At 35.4% G+C, this 18,742-nt stretch overlaps 1 protein-coding gene across 1 annotated transcript in view; it reads right to left on the bottom strand.

Moving 5' to 3' along the window:
* The window catches only part of LOC138698450 (dynein axonemal heavy chain 1-like), a 629,600-nt gene that overhangs the window by 487,930 nt on the left and 122,928 nt on the right, over nucleotides 1–18,742 (bottom strand). Inside the window, exon 4 of the mRNA XM_069824385.1 lies at nucleotides 11,882–12,097. Within this exon, the coding sequence (XP_069680486.1) occupies nucleotides 11,882–12,097 (216 nt within the window). The remainder of the gene's footprint in view (nucleotides 1–11,881; nucleotides 12,098–18,742) is intronic.

The following is an 18,742-nucleotide window of genomic DNA, read 5'->3' as shown; positions in this document are numbered from 1 at the left end:
AGGGATTACTGAACATGTGTTTAAATCTCTATTGTTGAAATGTATTTTTAAAAGTTAATGGAATTTTGTTTTGTTTTATTGTTAAACCTAATATAATATGGACTGTTTTATATGAAATATGGAAAATATATGGAAATTAACGAAAATATGTACTAAACTCTAAAATATGGAAAAATATGGAAAATAAAAGTAGGATTTTTCAACCCTACACATTGTGAAACATAAAGATAATGCAAAATATAAATTATATTAGCTTTATAAGTAAATATGTATTTACATATAAATCCTTTCCCTGAATATAATACAAGACAATATAATACATAATTAATATAATACAAAAATAAAATAATAATAATAATAATAATAATAATAGTAATGATAGTCATATCTAAATTAAATTAAATTATTAAACTCGATCACAATTATAACTTCAATTTGACTGCGCCCGTAAGAAATCGATGACCCCTCCCTTGACAAAATTCTGTGAACGCCACTGCTCTGTTCAATTTAATGTAATGTAACAATTTACTGACAAATAAGCAATTTCATTAATGTTGCTGCACCGCAATCTTATTCTGTAAAGTTGCCTGAAACAAAGCGGAAAACTCGCCTGAGTTATTCTGTTTATTTTAACAAACACTTGCTTTCAATTATTATTATTGTTAATTATTCAGATGCATTTACCATATAGCTATGCAGAAAACTAATTTAATCATATTGTGCAGACACGTGCCGATTTTTCCCAGTGATTCATTATTTTAATCGCTGATGTGGGATCTCGTGAAGAAGATAATGAACGGACGCAAAGGAGAAAAAAAATAGAACATAAAGCAAAAAAAAAAAAAACAAACAAACAAACAAAATGAAGCAGATAGTGACGCTGCGAGATATGAACGTACAAAACATCGGAAACAAAAATATAGAATTTTCTGAGAAAATGAACGTGACTACAAGCACTGGTTGGGCCCTGACAAGCAAGATGTATTCAAAACTCGTAAACAATTCGATGAGAGCAGATATTTCTGTTTTATGATTATTAACAAATTTTCCGGAGAAAGGGTCCACTATATAAACAACATCTAGCAAAGAAACAGAAATTAAAACATCAGGATTCATGGCTGTTCACGATTTTCCATTTGTGAATTAAAGAGCACGTGATTTCTCATTTAAAAATTTGTAGGCATGCATTTGTCATATACTACAGATGTTTAGGTTTTCCATGGTCCTGTATTCAGTTCAAAATTTATATTTTTTATTAAGAAAATATTAATTCATTCATAGTTTTCTGCCCAAGAGCAGGTCTTTCACTTCAAACCCAGTATTCTGCAATCTTTGCTATTTTCTTCCTTCCTCTTAAGTCTCCGCATACGTTCTATACAGGGTGTTAAAAAGTATCCAATATTTTAGAAGGTGATAGTAGGCTATGCATCAAAACAAGAAAAAAATTTCTAATAAACATGGGTCGTACAACACATACCTGATATCTGAACACTTGTTCATAGGAGGTGCTCAATGTGACGTCAATTTATGGCAATGTGTTTTTCTGCCCTACAATACAGCAGGCTACCACATAATCATACCGTAGTTGACACCCCTGGCATGCAATATTGATACGTCGCACGGGATACTGAAAAGAAAAATTTGGTTGCGGATATGAGCGGGGTTCAACAGAGATGGTGTTGTGAATTTTCGTAATCAGCATGTGTGGGCTGATGGAAGAAACAAGACTCGTTATCATGACTTTCACCTTGCTGGAGTATGTGCCATGTCAGCAAAGATTACAGATGTGCTTCATGCATGATGGCACACCAGCACATTTTTTCCGCAATGAGCGTGATCACCTGACGCTGACATTTCAGGACCGCTGGATTGATTGGGGAGGCCCCACACCTTGGCCTGCTCGTTCCTCAAATCTAAATCCCCTAGACTTTTGGTTATCAAGAACAACCAGGTCAATTTCAAAGAGTGCGTGATTCCTTACGCCGAAGAGCAAAGGAATGTATTGCCATGAATGGACGTCACATTGAGCACCTCCTATGAACAAGTGTTCAGATCTCAGAAAGTATGTGTTGTAGGACCCATGTTTATTAGACTTTTTTTCTTGTTATTACGCTTACTAGCACCTCCTAAAATATTGGATACTTTTTTTAAACATCCTGTATACCGGATGGTGACTTGCAACAGGCACCATAGAGATTTCAATGCTAAAATTTAAATTTTGTTATATTAGCTCCCCTAATTAATTTGTTATTATAGAGGAATATATCATTAAAGTTTTTTTATAGAGAAAAAATTCTGCATCCATTTGTTTCATTAAATTAATATATTGATGAGTGTGTTTGGAATTAATTACAATTAAAAAGTAATTGTACCATCTTTAATGAAAACTTAATTGTAGTAGGTCATCGATAACTTTCAAGAAACAACATGGTATGTATTGACACACAGCATCCCTGTTATGGACGATTGCTAGTCAAAAAGGCTTGTCGACTCGGTTTCATTTTTATTAAAACAGTTGCATTCCACTTCAATTATCAATATATATTAAACAGTCTCTTATACATGACTATCCATAATATCATACAGCAGAAGCTATAACAATAACCTAAATAATATACTTACTTACTGGCTCTTAAGGAACCCGGAGGTTCATTGCCGCCCTCACATAAGCCCGCCATTGGTCCCTATCCTGAGCAAGATTAATCCATTCTCTATCATCATATCTCACCTCCCTCAAATCCATTTTAATATTATCTTCCTATCTACGTCTTGGCCTCCCCAAAGGTCTTTTTCCCTCCGGCCTCCCAACTAACACTCTATATATATTTCTGGATTCGCTCATACGTGCTACATGTCCTGCCCATCTCAAACGTCTGGATTTAATGTTCCTAATTATGGCAGGTGACGGATACAATGCGTGCAGTTCTGTGTTGTGTAACTTTCTCCATTCTCCTGTAACTTCATTCCTCTTAGCCCCAAATATTTTCCTAAGCACCTTATTCTCAAACACCTTTAACATATATTTCTCTCTCAAAGTGAGAGTCCAAGTTTCACAACCATAAAGAACAACCGGTAATATAACTGTTTTATAAATTCTAGCTTTCAAATTTTTTGACAGCAGATTGGATGATAAAAGCTTCTCAACCGAATAATAACAGGCATTTCCAATATTTATTCTGCGTTTAATTTCCTCCCGAGTATCATTTATATTTGTTACTGCTGCTCCAAGATATTTGAACTTCTCCACCTTTTCAAAAGATAAATTTCCAATTTTTATATTTCCATTTCGTACAATGTTCTCGTCACGAGACATAATCATATACTTTGTCTTTTCGGGATTTACTTCCAAACCTATCTCTTTACTTGCTTCAAGTAAAATTCCCGTGTTTTCCCTAATCGTTTGTGGATTTTCTCCTAACATATTCACGTCATCCGCATAGACAAGCAGCTGATGTAACCCGTTCAATTCCAAACTCTCTCTGTTATCCTGGACTTTCCTAATGGCATACTTTAGAGCAAAGTTAAAAAGTAAAAGTGATAGTGCATCTCCTTGCTTTAGCACACAGTGAATTGGAAACGCATCTGACAGAAACTGACCTATACGAACTCTGCTGTACCTTTCACTGAGACACATTTTAATTAATCGAACTAGTTTCTTGGGAATACCAAATTCAATAAGAATATCATAACTTCTCTCTTAACCTAAATAATATAAAGAAGATAAATGATAGAGAAGTTTTAATTAAGGATGATGAAATAAACATGAATCATTTTAAAAGGTACTATTATTGAAAGTACAATGTTGGCAAACAAAGCAACAAATGTTAGGGAGTGATAAAATTGTAGGATAAGAGCCATGATTGGTTGAAACACGTCATTCCGTACCGTTTTATTGGTCAAAAGTAGTATGACGTAGTAAAAGTAGTAGTCAACGTTAAGTGTTAATTTATTTACACTAATCCATTAAATCATCTTTGCACGGCATGCGGATTGTGCATATTACTGTATACAAATCAAGTGTTATTAACATTATATCCATTGTTTGGCGGTCATAATACTATGCTTCAAACGTTTTAAAGCTCTAACGATAAAGTGTTACATAGCCGTTTTACTGTATTAAATCTTAGAGGCTTATTTGTGGGCTATGAATTGATGTAATACAATGTAGCCTAATTTCCATCATCAGCAATTATGATTTAAGCCTAGAGATCTACCACATAATTATAATGAAGGTATGAATTATTCGATCCAACGCATGTTCGGTCGACCTGCATTCCAAGGGCTTGAAGCAAAAGTGTGATATGCTACAATCTTTCAGGGACGTATTCATAAACGAGACTTTGGATGAAGACTTCCCAAAGTCGACTTTCGTAGTAAAGTTTAACTCTGTTGAAAGTCCTATTCATAGACAATACTTCTGAGAGTTTGACTTCAGTAAGTCGAGATTTGACGATCTTGTTCTAATGTTGGCAATCAAAATCACTGCCTTGTAAACGAATTAAATTACTAGACAGTTGAAATAGAGTAGGCATTGCCACAATCAAAGCCATCTTTTGAGTCACAAACACCGCCGTCTGGATCCCCTCACCTAGTGTGGTCACAAATCAATGAAACAATTGAACATCGGTACATGTTAAGCGATTGTTAACCGTTCTTGCAGCTTTACATAAGAACAATAATTATTCGAGGGCTTAGTGTGAAACTAACGTAAGCACAAAAATTGACTTTTGTGCGAGATCGTGCGTATTTGCTTGATTTCAACACAAAACCAATCCGCGGAAAGCCTAAAATTCCACATTCAGTATTCCCAACCTAACACACATAACAATTTCCCTATTCTTACCGCTTAAGTGACATATTCATTTTACTGCTTTAGGCTTTTAACATATTATTTTTAGAGACGTTCATTATATTAATAATTATAAATTGGAAACATACCACTGCAATTTCACCTAAATTGCACTCTTAATTATTGTTTTTAAATATTTGCAAAAATTAAGTAAACTCTACAACTCCACTAAAGTTACTGCATTCGTGGTGTAAGTAACATTAAGGAAGCCGTGAAAAAATCAACAAGATTCCAGACTCATCATAGACTGGGGGGGAAAAAAGACAGACGTATATCACGGACTGCTGGAATATAGTAAACACAGAAAACATTTTAAAGCAACAATGTTGAAGATAGATATTTTTGTTTTGCAAATTTGCCGTCATTGAACAGAAACGAAGATGGAGATTTCATTGCAACTAATTAGAAATTCCTCTTCCAGGTATATAATAAACGATCTTCGCACAATAGCAATATGCGTTACAAGAGCGATATGTTGAAGTTTTCATGTTCGAGGAAAAGTTTGAAAAAGCGAAACGTAGTTGAGCTTTTTTAATTTCCGAAAATTGAAAGAAAACATACCGCTCGTGTATCGTACATTATTTTGTGCGAAGATCGTTTATTACATACCTGAAAGGGGAATTTCTAATTAGTAGGAATGAAGTCTCCATCTTGGTTTCTGTTCAATGACGGCAAATTTGCAAAACATAAATATCTATCTTCAACATTGTTGCTTTAAAATGTTTTCTGTGTTTACTATACTCCAGCAGGCCGTGTCTTTCCCCCCCCCCCCCAGTCTATAAATGCGAACTTAAAACAAACGGCTTCCTTAATGTTACATGCATCACGAATGCAGTAACTTTAGTGTAGTTGTAGAGTTTACTTAATTTTTGCAAATATTTAAAAACAATAATTAACAGTGCAATTTAGGTGAACTTGCAGTGGTAAGTTTCCAATTTATAATTATTACTATATTGAACGTTTCTAAAAATAATATGTTAAAAGCCTAAAGCAGTAAAATCAATATGTCACTTAAGCGGTAAGAAGAGGGAAATTGTTATGTGTGTTCGGTTGGGAATACTGAATGTGGAATTTTAGACTTACCGCGGGTTCGTTTTGTGCGGAAACCAAGCAAATACGCACGATCTCGCACAAAATAATGTACGATACACGAGCGGTATGTTTTCTTTCAATTCTCGGAAATTAAAAAAGCTCAACTACGTTTCGCTTTTTGAAACCTTTCCTCGAACATGAAAACTTCAACATACCGCTCTTGTAACGCATATTACTATTTTAGGTCTTTACACCAATCGATAATAATTTGTTCTTCTACTTGATCACAAAAATCGTAACCCAGTTCGAACAGTCTTGTATATAACACAATACGCAACTACAAAACATGATGGTAGAGTTCATATGAAATAGTATTGCCTGTTAAGAATTTTCCTGTGAACAAAACATCGATTGTAGTTACATTAGTTTCATATTAAGTCCTCAAATTATTTCATTGTAAAATAATTTTATTCTGAAGTTATAGATGAAAAGAAGATGCCACCAATAACAGACTATGAAAGAGACATAGGCCTATTATCCTGCTGACAGTAGGCATAGTTATTCCCTGCATGTCTGCATAAGCTACTTAAAAATTATCTGAAATCAATATGCAGAAAACAGTATTATAACGACAGCAGGATTATAAATTAACTCCATATCCAATTGTATAACCTACCCTTTATAGAATTAAATAGTCAAAAGCATTATAAAGCTATCAATCCTTACCTATAGCGTAAAATCGCGATGAAATAAATATTGGATTATTTATTGGTGGAGCAGATAATCCTTTTTGATTATTCATCAATGAAAGTTGAAACATGACGAGGATATTTAATACTGTCTGTTTATCAAATCTGTACCTTGATTTGAATTTTTAAATCTATAATAATACGCTAAGGAACATGAGAAGCTTTAATAATCTCCTGGATGTCCTCAATATTCTCGGCAAATTCAACAATTTTTCAAATATCAGCCATTTTCCTTATGTCCACGAACGAAAGTCAAAGTCAAAGTCTAGATTTTCGGCGACTTCGAAGTAAAGTCACGATTGAAGTTTACTTTCGTCAAAGTGTCGACTGGGAATAGGAAAATGGTGACTTTGTACTTTCCAAAGTCTCGTCTATGAATACGACCCTTAGTGTTCTGAGATATTAAGCAATGAAAATTTATAAAAATTTCATAAAAAAGAAGAGTAGAAAATACCTCGCCAGGTGTGTAGATTTTTAAATACACAGAGTCGGAAAATTTGTCGGCGTCATTAATATTACTTTGTCAGTTGTCTTATTACTATAACGAAAAAGTAATAATTTCATTCGTAGCTTAGTTAATTATGGCTGGAATAACATTCTAAATGTGCTAAGTGCCAAAAACAACTTTCTGATATATTGATGAAAACCACACTGTGAAATGCATGTTGAGATACCTACAACACCGTCTTTTGGTTCACGTGAGTCACTTACAGTAATCCAGTTGAGCTATGACAGAGACAATTTAGTATGATATTCTCATATGGATGTTCCTCTATTAGATTGAATAAAATTAAATTTGAAAAAATTGGCACTTAGCACATTTAGAGCCCCTTCAGACGAGGCCACTTTTAGAAGCGCTTGTGAAAAATGGATTTAAATGGAGGCCTTCAGACACAGCCACAGCCACAGAATAGTGGCGCTGCAGACGCTCTGAGTGGTTGGCTACGCCGCTGTTGGCGGACACTAAAAGTAGCGATTCCCGTCGCGATACATAGAATTAAATTGTAGCTTTCAGACGAGGCCATAGCCAGACCACTAATTTTGTGGCGCGTTAGTAGCGCGTTTGTGGCGCTGCTAACGTACGATTGACTGACGTACTGATTGTGTATATGTATTCAATCTCTCTTTTTTACTTTATTACGTTTATTATTATTTTTAAGTTAATATTTGTATACCGGTATATATTTTTCTCTATGTGATTTGATCCTGGTTGAGTGGAAGGGAAGGCCTGATGGCCTTAACTCTGCCAGGGAAAATAAAACTATTATTATTATTATTATTATTATTATTATTATTATTATTATTGACTGTTGGGCCACCAATTCCTTACACCGCCACGACAGTATACAGCCTACTGCGCCACAGTGTCCTTTTTTTCGAATTACATTGGTAATTCCTGCTAGAAAGTCTTGAAATGATTTCGTAAACATGTGGAAAAAAAAAACTTTTCATTGTCCTGATGTAAATAATCAAAGTAAGAAATAGTCCCCAATTCTATCTTTCGTCCTGATGGAAATAATCAAAGTATGAAATAGTCCTCAATTCTGTCTTTCCAAAATCAAACGATGGACCCAGACTCTTCTTCTATTTTTCCGTCTATTCTTTCTCCAAAGTTTTCGAAAGTTTGTCTCCTTCTATGTCCATGTTCACTGAAAGACTGAAAAATTCTCTACCAAAATTTAGTGTTTTAAGGGGTTAGGTACAGCTTACAGCAGTAAAATTTTGGAAATATTCAACTTTTGTTCTCCATCACTGTATCTTGTACAATAATGAAAATTAGTATGTGTAAAACACTGTCCTTCTGCTATATGAAAAAAGTATTTTTACAATTTAAAAAAAATATTTACACTTTTTTTTTTTTTTTCAAAATTCAGTTCACTGTGTAGAGATGAAGCGTTTCCCACATAACTCACAAACTATCCAACATTCTGTGATGAAATTTTTTGTGTGTATTTATGCATGTCATATCTACAATATAATGCAAGATCACATATCTACCTTTGATAGATTGTCTGATAAAAAATAAATTATTTAAAAAATGGACAAATATCAGTATTTTCCTCTAACAGAAAATAAAAAAATATTATTTATTAAGGAATATAGTTTAAAGATCATGATATTGTAAAAATGAGTTCCAGCAATAAAATAAAAGAGAGAGAACAAGAAAAAGTTAATAAGTTTATGAGTTACGAGGGAAACGCTTCATCATTGTAAAGTAAACTGTCACCATTTTGAATTTAATATATATATATATATATATATATATATATATATATAATTCTTTTTAGCCGTAAAATATTTTTTTCATATAGCAGAAGGACAGTGTTTTACACATACAAATTTTCATTACTGTACAATATACAGTAATGGAGGAAAAAAAATGTTGACTATTTCCAAACATTTTACTGCTGTAAGCTATACCTAACCCCTTACGCAACGTCACTAACGCGCGTTCGTCTGAAGGGGCCCTTAGAATGTTAGGTCATTTACTGCAATGCACTGTATGTCTGTGAAAGGTTCTAATCCATGATTCACAACACAAAATTTTCCACGAGACAATCATACACTCTTTACTAATAATTCATTTAAGCAACACATATAAAATGAATTTTCCTATGTTCCGTTTCAGAAATCTGTGGAGTAGAAAGACAAAATAAGACCTCTGCGCGAGAGATATGTGGGAGGACTAGGGCCAATAACCGCTCTGAGAAGGAGTATTGGGTGATCGAAGCTACCAATCGCTTGCAGCGAGTAATCATTTCTATCTGAACTCTCTACCACGACCATCTTACCCCTTAGCGGCCTCTAGCTGATGCTGCCCGCAATACACTCCGACACAGATAGACGCCGCCCCCATATGCGCCAAGTCACTCTACAGAATCCTGGGATGGACAATAGATGAAATTATCTTCCATAATGGAAAGCAGGATAACAGATAGCAACAAGTGGAAGCGTAGAACATCCACACAACTTCCATTTATTTCCATCACTTGTAGGATCCATGCTGTGAAGTAGCTGTTTGTATGTCTGACCGTGGAACGAGCGGATCCGGGTTCAAATCCTGGTTGGAACAAGTTACCTGCTTGAGGTTTATTCCCTCAACCAATTGAAGCAGAACTGCTGCGTAACTTTCGTACTCGTTTCGCAAACATAATTACACTTCCTTCTGTCATCAAGATTTCCGTTTCTTTCCCGTATTTAGGGTTTGCTCCGATGTACAATCGGCTTCAGGTCCCCGTGGTATGTGGTAATTGGTTCCTGCTGATGGTAGTACTACGTAGCGTGGACTCTCTCTTAAGCTCATGGTAGCTCGTGGGGCCGAGGTTGAGGGACCGCGATGTTGCCTACGTGGAACGGTAAAGAGATTCTTAAGCTTTAGTAGTACCCTGTAGTAGTAGTAGTAGTAGTAGTAGTAGTAGTAGTAGTAGTAGTAGTAGTAGTAGTAGTAGTAGTTGTAGTAGTAGTAGGTTTATTTTGCCTGGCAGAGTTAAGGCCATGAGGCCTTCTCTTCCACTCAACCAAGTTTCAGTAATGTACATGAAATACAAAATTAGATTACAAAACAACACGAAAGAAAATACCTTAGAAATTACATAAAATATAGTAGAAAATTACAATAGTCAAGATCAGTTATATAATACAAAATTACAAATAGTCAAGATCGGTTACATAATATATAAAATAAAGTAGAAAATTACACATAATCAAAATCAGTTACATAACATAAGGGGAATATACACACACACTCTCTCTCTCTCACACACACACACGCACGCACGTACGCACGCACACACACAATTTATAATACCTAAAATGCCCGAGATAAATTCGACGATTAATTCACTTGAGATATATTATACAGTTAATATACTAATAGGAGAATACATGTGGGTTACAAGACATAAAATGTTGATTAGCAAAGTCGGGCTAAATGGCATACAAACACAAGTGATTAAGTAATATATCAATGTAATAAAAAAAAAGAAGAAAAGAGAAAAAAAAGAAGAAGAGAGAGGAGAAAAAAATAACAACTTGGTCATTTAAGACTATCTAGAAACATCCGCAAGAGTCTAGTTCTGTTCATTAAAAACATTTCTAAGTAGGATGTACTTAAAAGATTTTAGACTCCGACTGCTCCTGATTTCCTGTAACAAGGAATTCCAGGAACGAGCTGTGTGTATTGTGAAGGAAACAGAGTAGAGAGATGTTTGATGGAATGGAATTGATAGAACGAGGTTATGCTGTGAACGTGTATCACGGTTGTGGTGGGATGCTAAAAGAGTGAAGCGAGGAACTAGGTAAATAGACGTGGAATTATTTAAAATCTGATACAGCAAACAGAGTGAATGATCTGAACGTCTCTCCCGTAAACGAAGGCAAGATAATTGAAAGAAATACTCGGAGACATGATCATAGCGACGGCTGTTAAAAATGAAACGAACACAAGCATTATGAACACGCTGAAGCCTCAATGACAATTCAACACTAAGATCACTATACAAAACGTCGAAATAGTCAAAGTAAGGCTTTAGGGGAGTTCGGAGGCGGACCGCAGGGAATCTGTAGCGCGGGGGCCCTTACGACATGCACAGCACACAGCATTCCATTCCGGGTAGTACAATGGGCCACCAAAGCGGCCTATGTGCTAGGCAGTCCCAGTCCGTACCGCTCCCTTCAAGGGGGACTAATATAATCACATGCAGGCAAGAAAACACGCATTTATGGTGGAGTCCCTAAGTTTGGTATACCACTGCACAACGGAAGGATATAATAGACTTCAGTGTTGAGTTATATTCGAAAACCCACGAGTAATGCATATTAACAATTTTTAGTATTGTAGCCTATATTTCTACAAAGTGCCCGAGAAGCAGACGTACCCTACTTCATTTTCGACACTATGATTATTGTGATTTAGTGCTTGATATGAACTTAACTGACGGTTCAAGGCCCCAGAACATCGGTATGGAGACAGTCATTGTCGTAGCACAGCTGAATTCTGGCCATGTTATGGCAGATGTTTTGCGAAGGTAATCCGGGGTCACGCGCATGCGTGAAGACATCTTCCACAAATACCTGTTAACTCCTCCTTTGTACGATACCGGTTATTACTCCCAATGCATGGTTACAAAGGTTACCAACACATATCTGCACAAAATGAAGGGGGGTATGCCCTCTTCAAGACCATTCTGTATATAATTTTAGGTTAAGAAAATGTTGATAAATTTTACTAAGGAAAACATTTTCTACTTACTTTCATAGTTTCAGGTTCTGCCATGAGGATTCCTTGGAATACTTTGCTGAGGTCTCGCAAGTTAAAAGTATAATGGGTCTTGGCTGGAGTGGGAAGCAGCTCCTGCAGAATGGTTGAATACAGGGACAGTGTTGACTTTACCATCACGTCTTCTAGGCTCTCCAAGCCTTCAGCCCGCTTCAGCCATGATCTCAGGATCGTTCCGAAGATGCTGAGCTGCCAAGCAAGAACAATTCTTTTAGGATGGTAGATACAACAAATGTTACAGCGAAGACAAGATTCTAGATCTTGTTTTACTTGCGTCAGCGAAAGGAAGATCATTAAGCGAATCGAGATCCGATCCTTTGCAAAATATCACAAATCCTTTGTGGACGAACCTATAGTGTGGTTGTGCCCAAAGATTTAGATCGCAATATCATGGAGGGGAGAATATAGAAATCGTGTGAAGATAAATAATTCGTCCTTGGAATCTGATGTGGCCAAAATTCCTAATAAAGAAATTTAACGTAACTGGTCAGGTTGTTAGAATTCAAAAAAATATAAACGAAATATAAGTAATCCTTAGGAAAACTTCACCAGGGAAAAAACCATTTGGAATACGTTTCTCCAGATTTTTGAGACGTAAAATTTATTTGAGAGTTAAGAACACGTAATAATAATAATACTAATGAAACAGATGATCCTTTGATAATAAAGGAATTTCAAAATTATAGTACTGTTGACATTACTTTTTAACCAACTTTCGTATATCAAGTCCTCTAGTTTCCGGGAAAATTAATAACGTAAAACCTATTGCGATTTAGACAGAACATTTTAGCCAGACTAAATACAAATTGATAATATCAACATATTAGTTGAAATACTAGATGTAGAAATTCCATTGTATACACATGTAAAAGCCATATATGCAATAAAATGAACACGAACACAGAATTGGCTCACCAAATAAATAGATGAAAATAACGAAAAAAGAAAAAGACACACCACACTAATATTAATAATCCTACGCACCGTTAATGAGCAGTTCCGTCAAGTGAAAGAAATCTTTCATATTTAAGAAATCTGTAATTTTAGTAATGTCACATTATTATAGTAGCTTTATTTGTCCGTGCATGTTCACTTATCAAATATCAGCATGCAAGGGCGCCCACAGGGGGTAGGCAGTGGCAGCAATTGATTCCTGCTAACACCGAGATTTTTATTTTATATATGTTTTTTTTTTATTTCCCTCTACGTGCTCGATACATGTTTTTTCAAACCTTCGATAAACAATTAAACAAAAGCGAGTGCTTTAAACTATGAATGCGTACGCAAGGCAATTTAGATTTCAGAACTGGCTATTTTTCATGTTCAATTTTCTCTCTCCTCGTCCATTCGTTTCTTCTAATTTTCTGACCATCTTGCTACTATTGAGTTTGGATCTTGTGGCCACCGTTTTCAGAATGAACATTTTTATTTCAAAAATAATTCTCAAAGTAAGCAACAATATATTTATTTATTTATCCTTGGTGCAACCTGTATTACGTTATGAAATTGTTGGTTGGGGCAGTGTTTCTAAATCCATAATAAAGTTGGCTTCACTACAAAAGAGAATAATCAAAATTTGTCTCAAAAAGTCTTTTGATTACCCTACTAAATATCTTTATTTGGATTTTAACGTTTCCAAATTGGAGCAGATAAATAAATATACATTATTAGCCAAACAGCAAACAGCAAACATATATTTTCAACATATATTAGCATATTGGCATAATTATAATACGAGAAGAAACATATTTAATTTTACAGGTTCTATTACAAAATTCACATGGAATTATCCTAAGGAACGTCACATTACTTTTGATTATGTAATGTCTGTCCTTATAAATATTATCAAGGATTCTCTTCAAATGTTACATCATCGTCTCTATTTCAATTAATCCACTTATATATTTGCCTTTAACAATTAACTTTCTTTTTTTCTTTAATGTATCACATCACATTATATTGTACATGTTTATTGTATTCAGGACCCTTGTGGTCACTCAAATTCTTTGAGCTGATGTCTGTAATTTAGAAAAATATATAAGGAAACTTAACATAGTTAGATAATTAATTGGTAAATATTATTCTTGTATTATTATACTTGTGAATATTGGTTATAAACGTTTTAAATTGTGATTGTTCTTTATCATATTGGCTCTTGTTTTTGTAATCTGTACTATTTTATTGCTTATATTAATTTGTTTATTTCGTATTCTTCTTTCTGCTTATCTACAGATCAGTTTTGAACTCCCGACCACGAGCGTTTGCTCATACGGGGGTAAATTCCTTAATTTTTATTTCTGTTTTATGTGTATCCATGTATTGTGGGTCCCTATCACCACGGCACGGTTGCGGATCGAGGAGACGGCCTCCAGATATGGAGGGTAGCTGTGAATATATTGAATAAGCAGTCGCGGACAGCCGATGAGGGGTGGTCCTCCAGCTTGGGGGTTGTGCGAAGGGCTAACAACCGTAAAAAACAGCTTGTTACGAATCCTTCAAATAAGCCTCGGAATGGAACTGATTCTCTGGCACGACCACATATATAGAGTGTTAGTTGGAAGGCCGGAGGGAAAAAGACCTTCAGGGAGGCCGAGACGTAGATGGGAAGATAATATTAAAATGGATTTGGGGGAAGTGGGATATGATGATAGAGACTGGATTAATCTTGCTCAGGATAGGGACCAATGGCGGGCTTATGTGAGGGCAGCAATGAACCTCCGGGTTCCTTAAAAGCCAGAAAGTAAGTAAGTAAGTTTTATGTGTATAATAGTTTCTTAATGTATCTTTTTAATGTAAATAAATAAATTTTTCTTGTTCTTGTTATTTTAAATATTTTAATATCGGATCTCATTTAAACTGATGAGAAAATCAAGAAAATCAATGAAACGAACAGTTTAAGTTACTGTTCACACACAATTTCGGAACGCAATTTGTAAAATTAATAAAGTGTGATTAAATACATTAAAAATAAACTGCATATATCAGAAAATAAATTCATATTCAAAAGAGTTCAATCTCTTCAAGTACCGCACATGAGCTACAAGATTTCGTTTTGTGTGCTGATATATTAAAACTAAAGCTAATATGATGCAAAATAAAAGAGGCAAACTCGACTTGCCGAGCGCGCAATATTACGAGACGAAGCACGAAAACAATTTAATACTGAAAAGATTACAAGAGGAGACGCGAACGCTTTCACACGATGAACATGAGAACGTGCCGTACATGATCGTGTAGCATTTTATGCTTGCTTGATCTTCTCTTTCTGTTATTATTGATTAGTAATCAGGAAACAAGATTGATGAGCTAGGGCTTCTCAATCTATGTTGCAGCGCTCCTCGTGTGTTTGAGACCAGTTCTTCATACACAAAGCCAATTCATGTGTAAACTAGAAGCAGTAATATCGTGTGATATAGCTTACATATAGGGTGTGCTTTCGTGTGTCTCCTTAATACACAACTGAATTTTAGAGCACACACTCTATTTGACTCCACACTACCTAACACAAACATATCTCCAAGCAAAACAACTGAATAAACAGGAAGAAGCAAGGACCTCACTACACTGTTTTCGCTGTAAGAAAAATCCCAATGTAAACATAAGCACGTTGCTGTCATACCCGTGATTAGCTCCCAGTCGAAACACTCACATGACGCAGGAAGATATAGTTCGTATTGGGAAACCATAATCTTGTATTATTTGAAAATAATATTTGCTAAACATGATGAAACATATAACTTCACTCATATGTAAAACGCTATGTAAAAGAAAAACTACTTTTATATTTTGTTATGTACTATGAACGCGGATGAATACCAACAGTAATACCGAGGTAGTCTGCTCTTGTAACAAGCTGGCGTCACTTGAGCTCGTAGTTGTTCACGTAAGCTTCTGTATCCTCGGTGTGTGTGGTTATTAAACATAAGAGTGGAAACCCTCTCAAAAGCAGAGAAAAACAAATAGTCTTAAATGTAGCCTATATAATAAGTTAAGTGAGTTGAATCCAACGTTATCTATTCAGAGCAAGTCAATCAGACCGCATGGTCCAGCTGGAAGGGATAACTGACGCTGTTGTGGACCGTCTCGTCATAAATCCTGCCGACGATAGTTCTAACGACTCCGATTGGAAGGAATAACTCCTTTGTCTGGCAGCGATTGACTTTATACCTAAGTTTAAAATAATTTAATTACAGTAATTATATAGTAAATGTTTTCTAAGCAAACGAATGCATAGTAGTGAGGTTAGGCCTACATGATGAGTAACGGGAAATGTTTAACATGAAACAGAATGTACAACAGTAGGCGGGAACACGTACTGAGAATCTATGGCGCCAAACAGCGGCCAATGAAGCCTCACTTCAGTTACGTGCTATTGGTTAAATTAGGATTTTTCTTACAGCGAAAAGATTATAGTTCTGAAGATGGCTAAAACTAAGCTGAAACTAATCAAGTAGGTATTTACAAACTTAGTTTACATTTAACATGAAAGTGATTATTTTAGCTCAGCTGATGAATTGTTTATGCTTATAAATTGAATTAATCTGTTTACTATGTACTGAATATTTTTGTATAGCTTGGCTGATGAATTGTTTATGCTTTAAATTGAATAGTAATCTGTATAGCCCAACTGATGAATTGTTTATGCTTGTAATTTGAAGTAATTTGCATGATATGTATTATTAATTTCTGTATATCTCAACTGATTGAATTGTTTATGCTTTTAAATTGAATTAATTTATTTGCTATGTATATTTTATAGCTCAACTGATGAATAATTGTTTAGGTTTGTAAATTTAATAATCTGAGGAGCCACCGGCGTAGTTCGGTCGGTTAAGGCGCCTGTCTGCCGATCCGGAGTTACGCTCGGGCGCGGGTTCGATTCCCGCTTGGACTGATTACCTGGTTGGGTTTTCTCCGTGGTTTTCCCCAACCGTAAGGCAAATGCCAGGTAATCTATGGCGAATCCTCGGCCTCATCTCGCCAAATATCATCTCGCTATCACAAATTCCATCGACGCTAAATAACCTCGTATTTGATACAGCGTAGTTAAATAACCAAGTAAAAAAATAATAATCTGATCGCTATGGATTGTATATTTTTTGTAGAGCCACCAACATAGCTCAGTCGGTAGACTCGTTAGCCTGCCTCGCTGCGCTCGGGCTTGGGTTAGATCCCCGTTTGATCTGATTACCTGGTTGGGTTTTTCCGAGTTTTCCCCAACCGTAAGGCAAATGCCAGGTAATCTATGGCGAATTCTCGGCCTCATCTCACTTCATCTCGCCCAAAATTGTAAACTTGTACAATTTTCACTTGCTCCACATCTTATAGTTTCAATGCTAATTTAATATCTATGGAATACAATAAACACAGAATAAATATGGGAAATGCCTGTTATTATTCGGTTGATAAGCTTTTATCATCTAGTCTGCTGTCAAAAAATCTGAAAGTTAGAATTTCTAAAACAGTTATATTACCGGTTGTTCTTTATGGTTGTGAAACTTGGACTCTCACTTTGAGAGAGGAACATATGTTAAGGGTATTTAACAATAAGGTGCTTAGAAAAATATCTGGGGTTAAGAGGGATGAAGTTACAGGAGAATGGAGAAAGTTACACAACACAGAACTGCACGCATTGTATTCTTCACCTGATATAATTAGGAATATTAAATCCAGACGTTTGCGATGGGCAGGGCATTTAGCACGTATGGGCGAATCCAGAAATGCATACAGAATGTTGGTTGGGAGACCGGAGGGAAAAAGACCTTTGGGGAGGCCGAGACGTAGATGGGAAGATAATATTAAAATAGATTTGAGGGAGGTGGGATATGATGATAGAGACTGGATTAATCTTGCTCAAGATAGTGATCAATGGGGGGGGCTTATGTGAGGGCGGCAATGAACCTCTGGGTTCCTTGAAAGCCAGTAAGTAGGGGAAGGTTTCCTATATCGTACCACTTTTCAGTTTTTCTTCAGTTATTTAGAAATGGGAAGGAATTTTAATTGCATATACTGTTAGACATTGAGACGGTACCTTGGGACACAAAATATATTTTTTTCAGAATTTTTAAATAATTATAAATTGTTTTAAAGGACATCATTTAAAACTTTTGCAAGTGGTACGATTTATGCGCCTAGTTTCCTAAATCGTACCTAGAGGTTGCTTAAATCGTACCCATTTATAAAAAACATAATTTTCACAATAAGAACTTCATAAAAATAACATATTTCATTACATTATTATCATTTAATATGGAATTTTATTAATACAAATGAGAAACAGAGATGTTTTAAGATACAAAGATTTTTGTAATATATAAATCTTAAATATTATCAAGATCTAGTAAAACGAAAACACGAAGGATCACTTAAGATTCAATCTTATTTAACATATATGAAAGATACCTACTTGTCAGATTCTGTCGTTACACGTCACAGACAAAATGAGAACGTTTTCTTGAGCCGTAGAAACTCCTGCACATGTCTCATGCACCCATTGATTGCACAGAGAGCAAGGAATCATAATGACAGCTTCTTCACAGATAAAATAAAACCAGTCCTCTTCTTTTACATTAACATCAATAATTTTATATGCCTTTTTCGTTCTTTTTGATGACTGATTTGTTGTCCCCCCCCCCTCCTTGAAGCTCTTCCTTTCGATTACTTCTGCTGCAATTGATTCTTACAGGGACTTGAAGTTAGCACAACAGCTTACTGAACACTTTTTCTCGTTCTCGTTTGAACGGAAATCTTTGGTTTAGGGAGAAACCCGTTCCGTCAACGTTAAATTTGTACAAAGCGTCCCGTTAACGGATCAATTTGCGGGACGATCCAGAC

This window comes from Periplaneta americana, chromosome 4 (assembly GCF_040183065.1).
Source record: "Periplaneta americana isolate PAMFEO1 chromosome 4, P.americana_PAMFEO1_priV1, whole genome shotgun sequence".
NCBI lineage: Eukaryota > Metazoa > Arthropoda > Insecta > Blattodea > Blattidae > Periplaneta > Periplaneta americana.
Note: the sequence above shows the minus strand (reverse complement) of the source record. Positions and strands in the feature narration are given on the sequence as shown.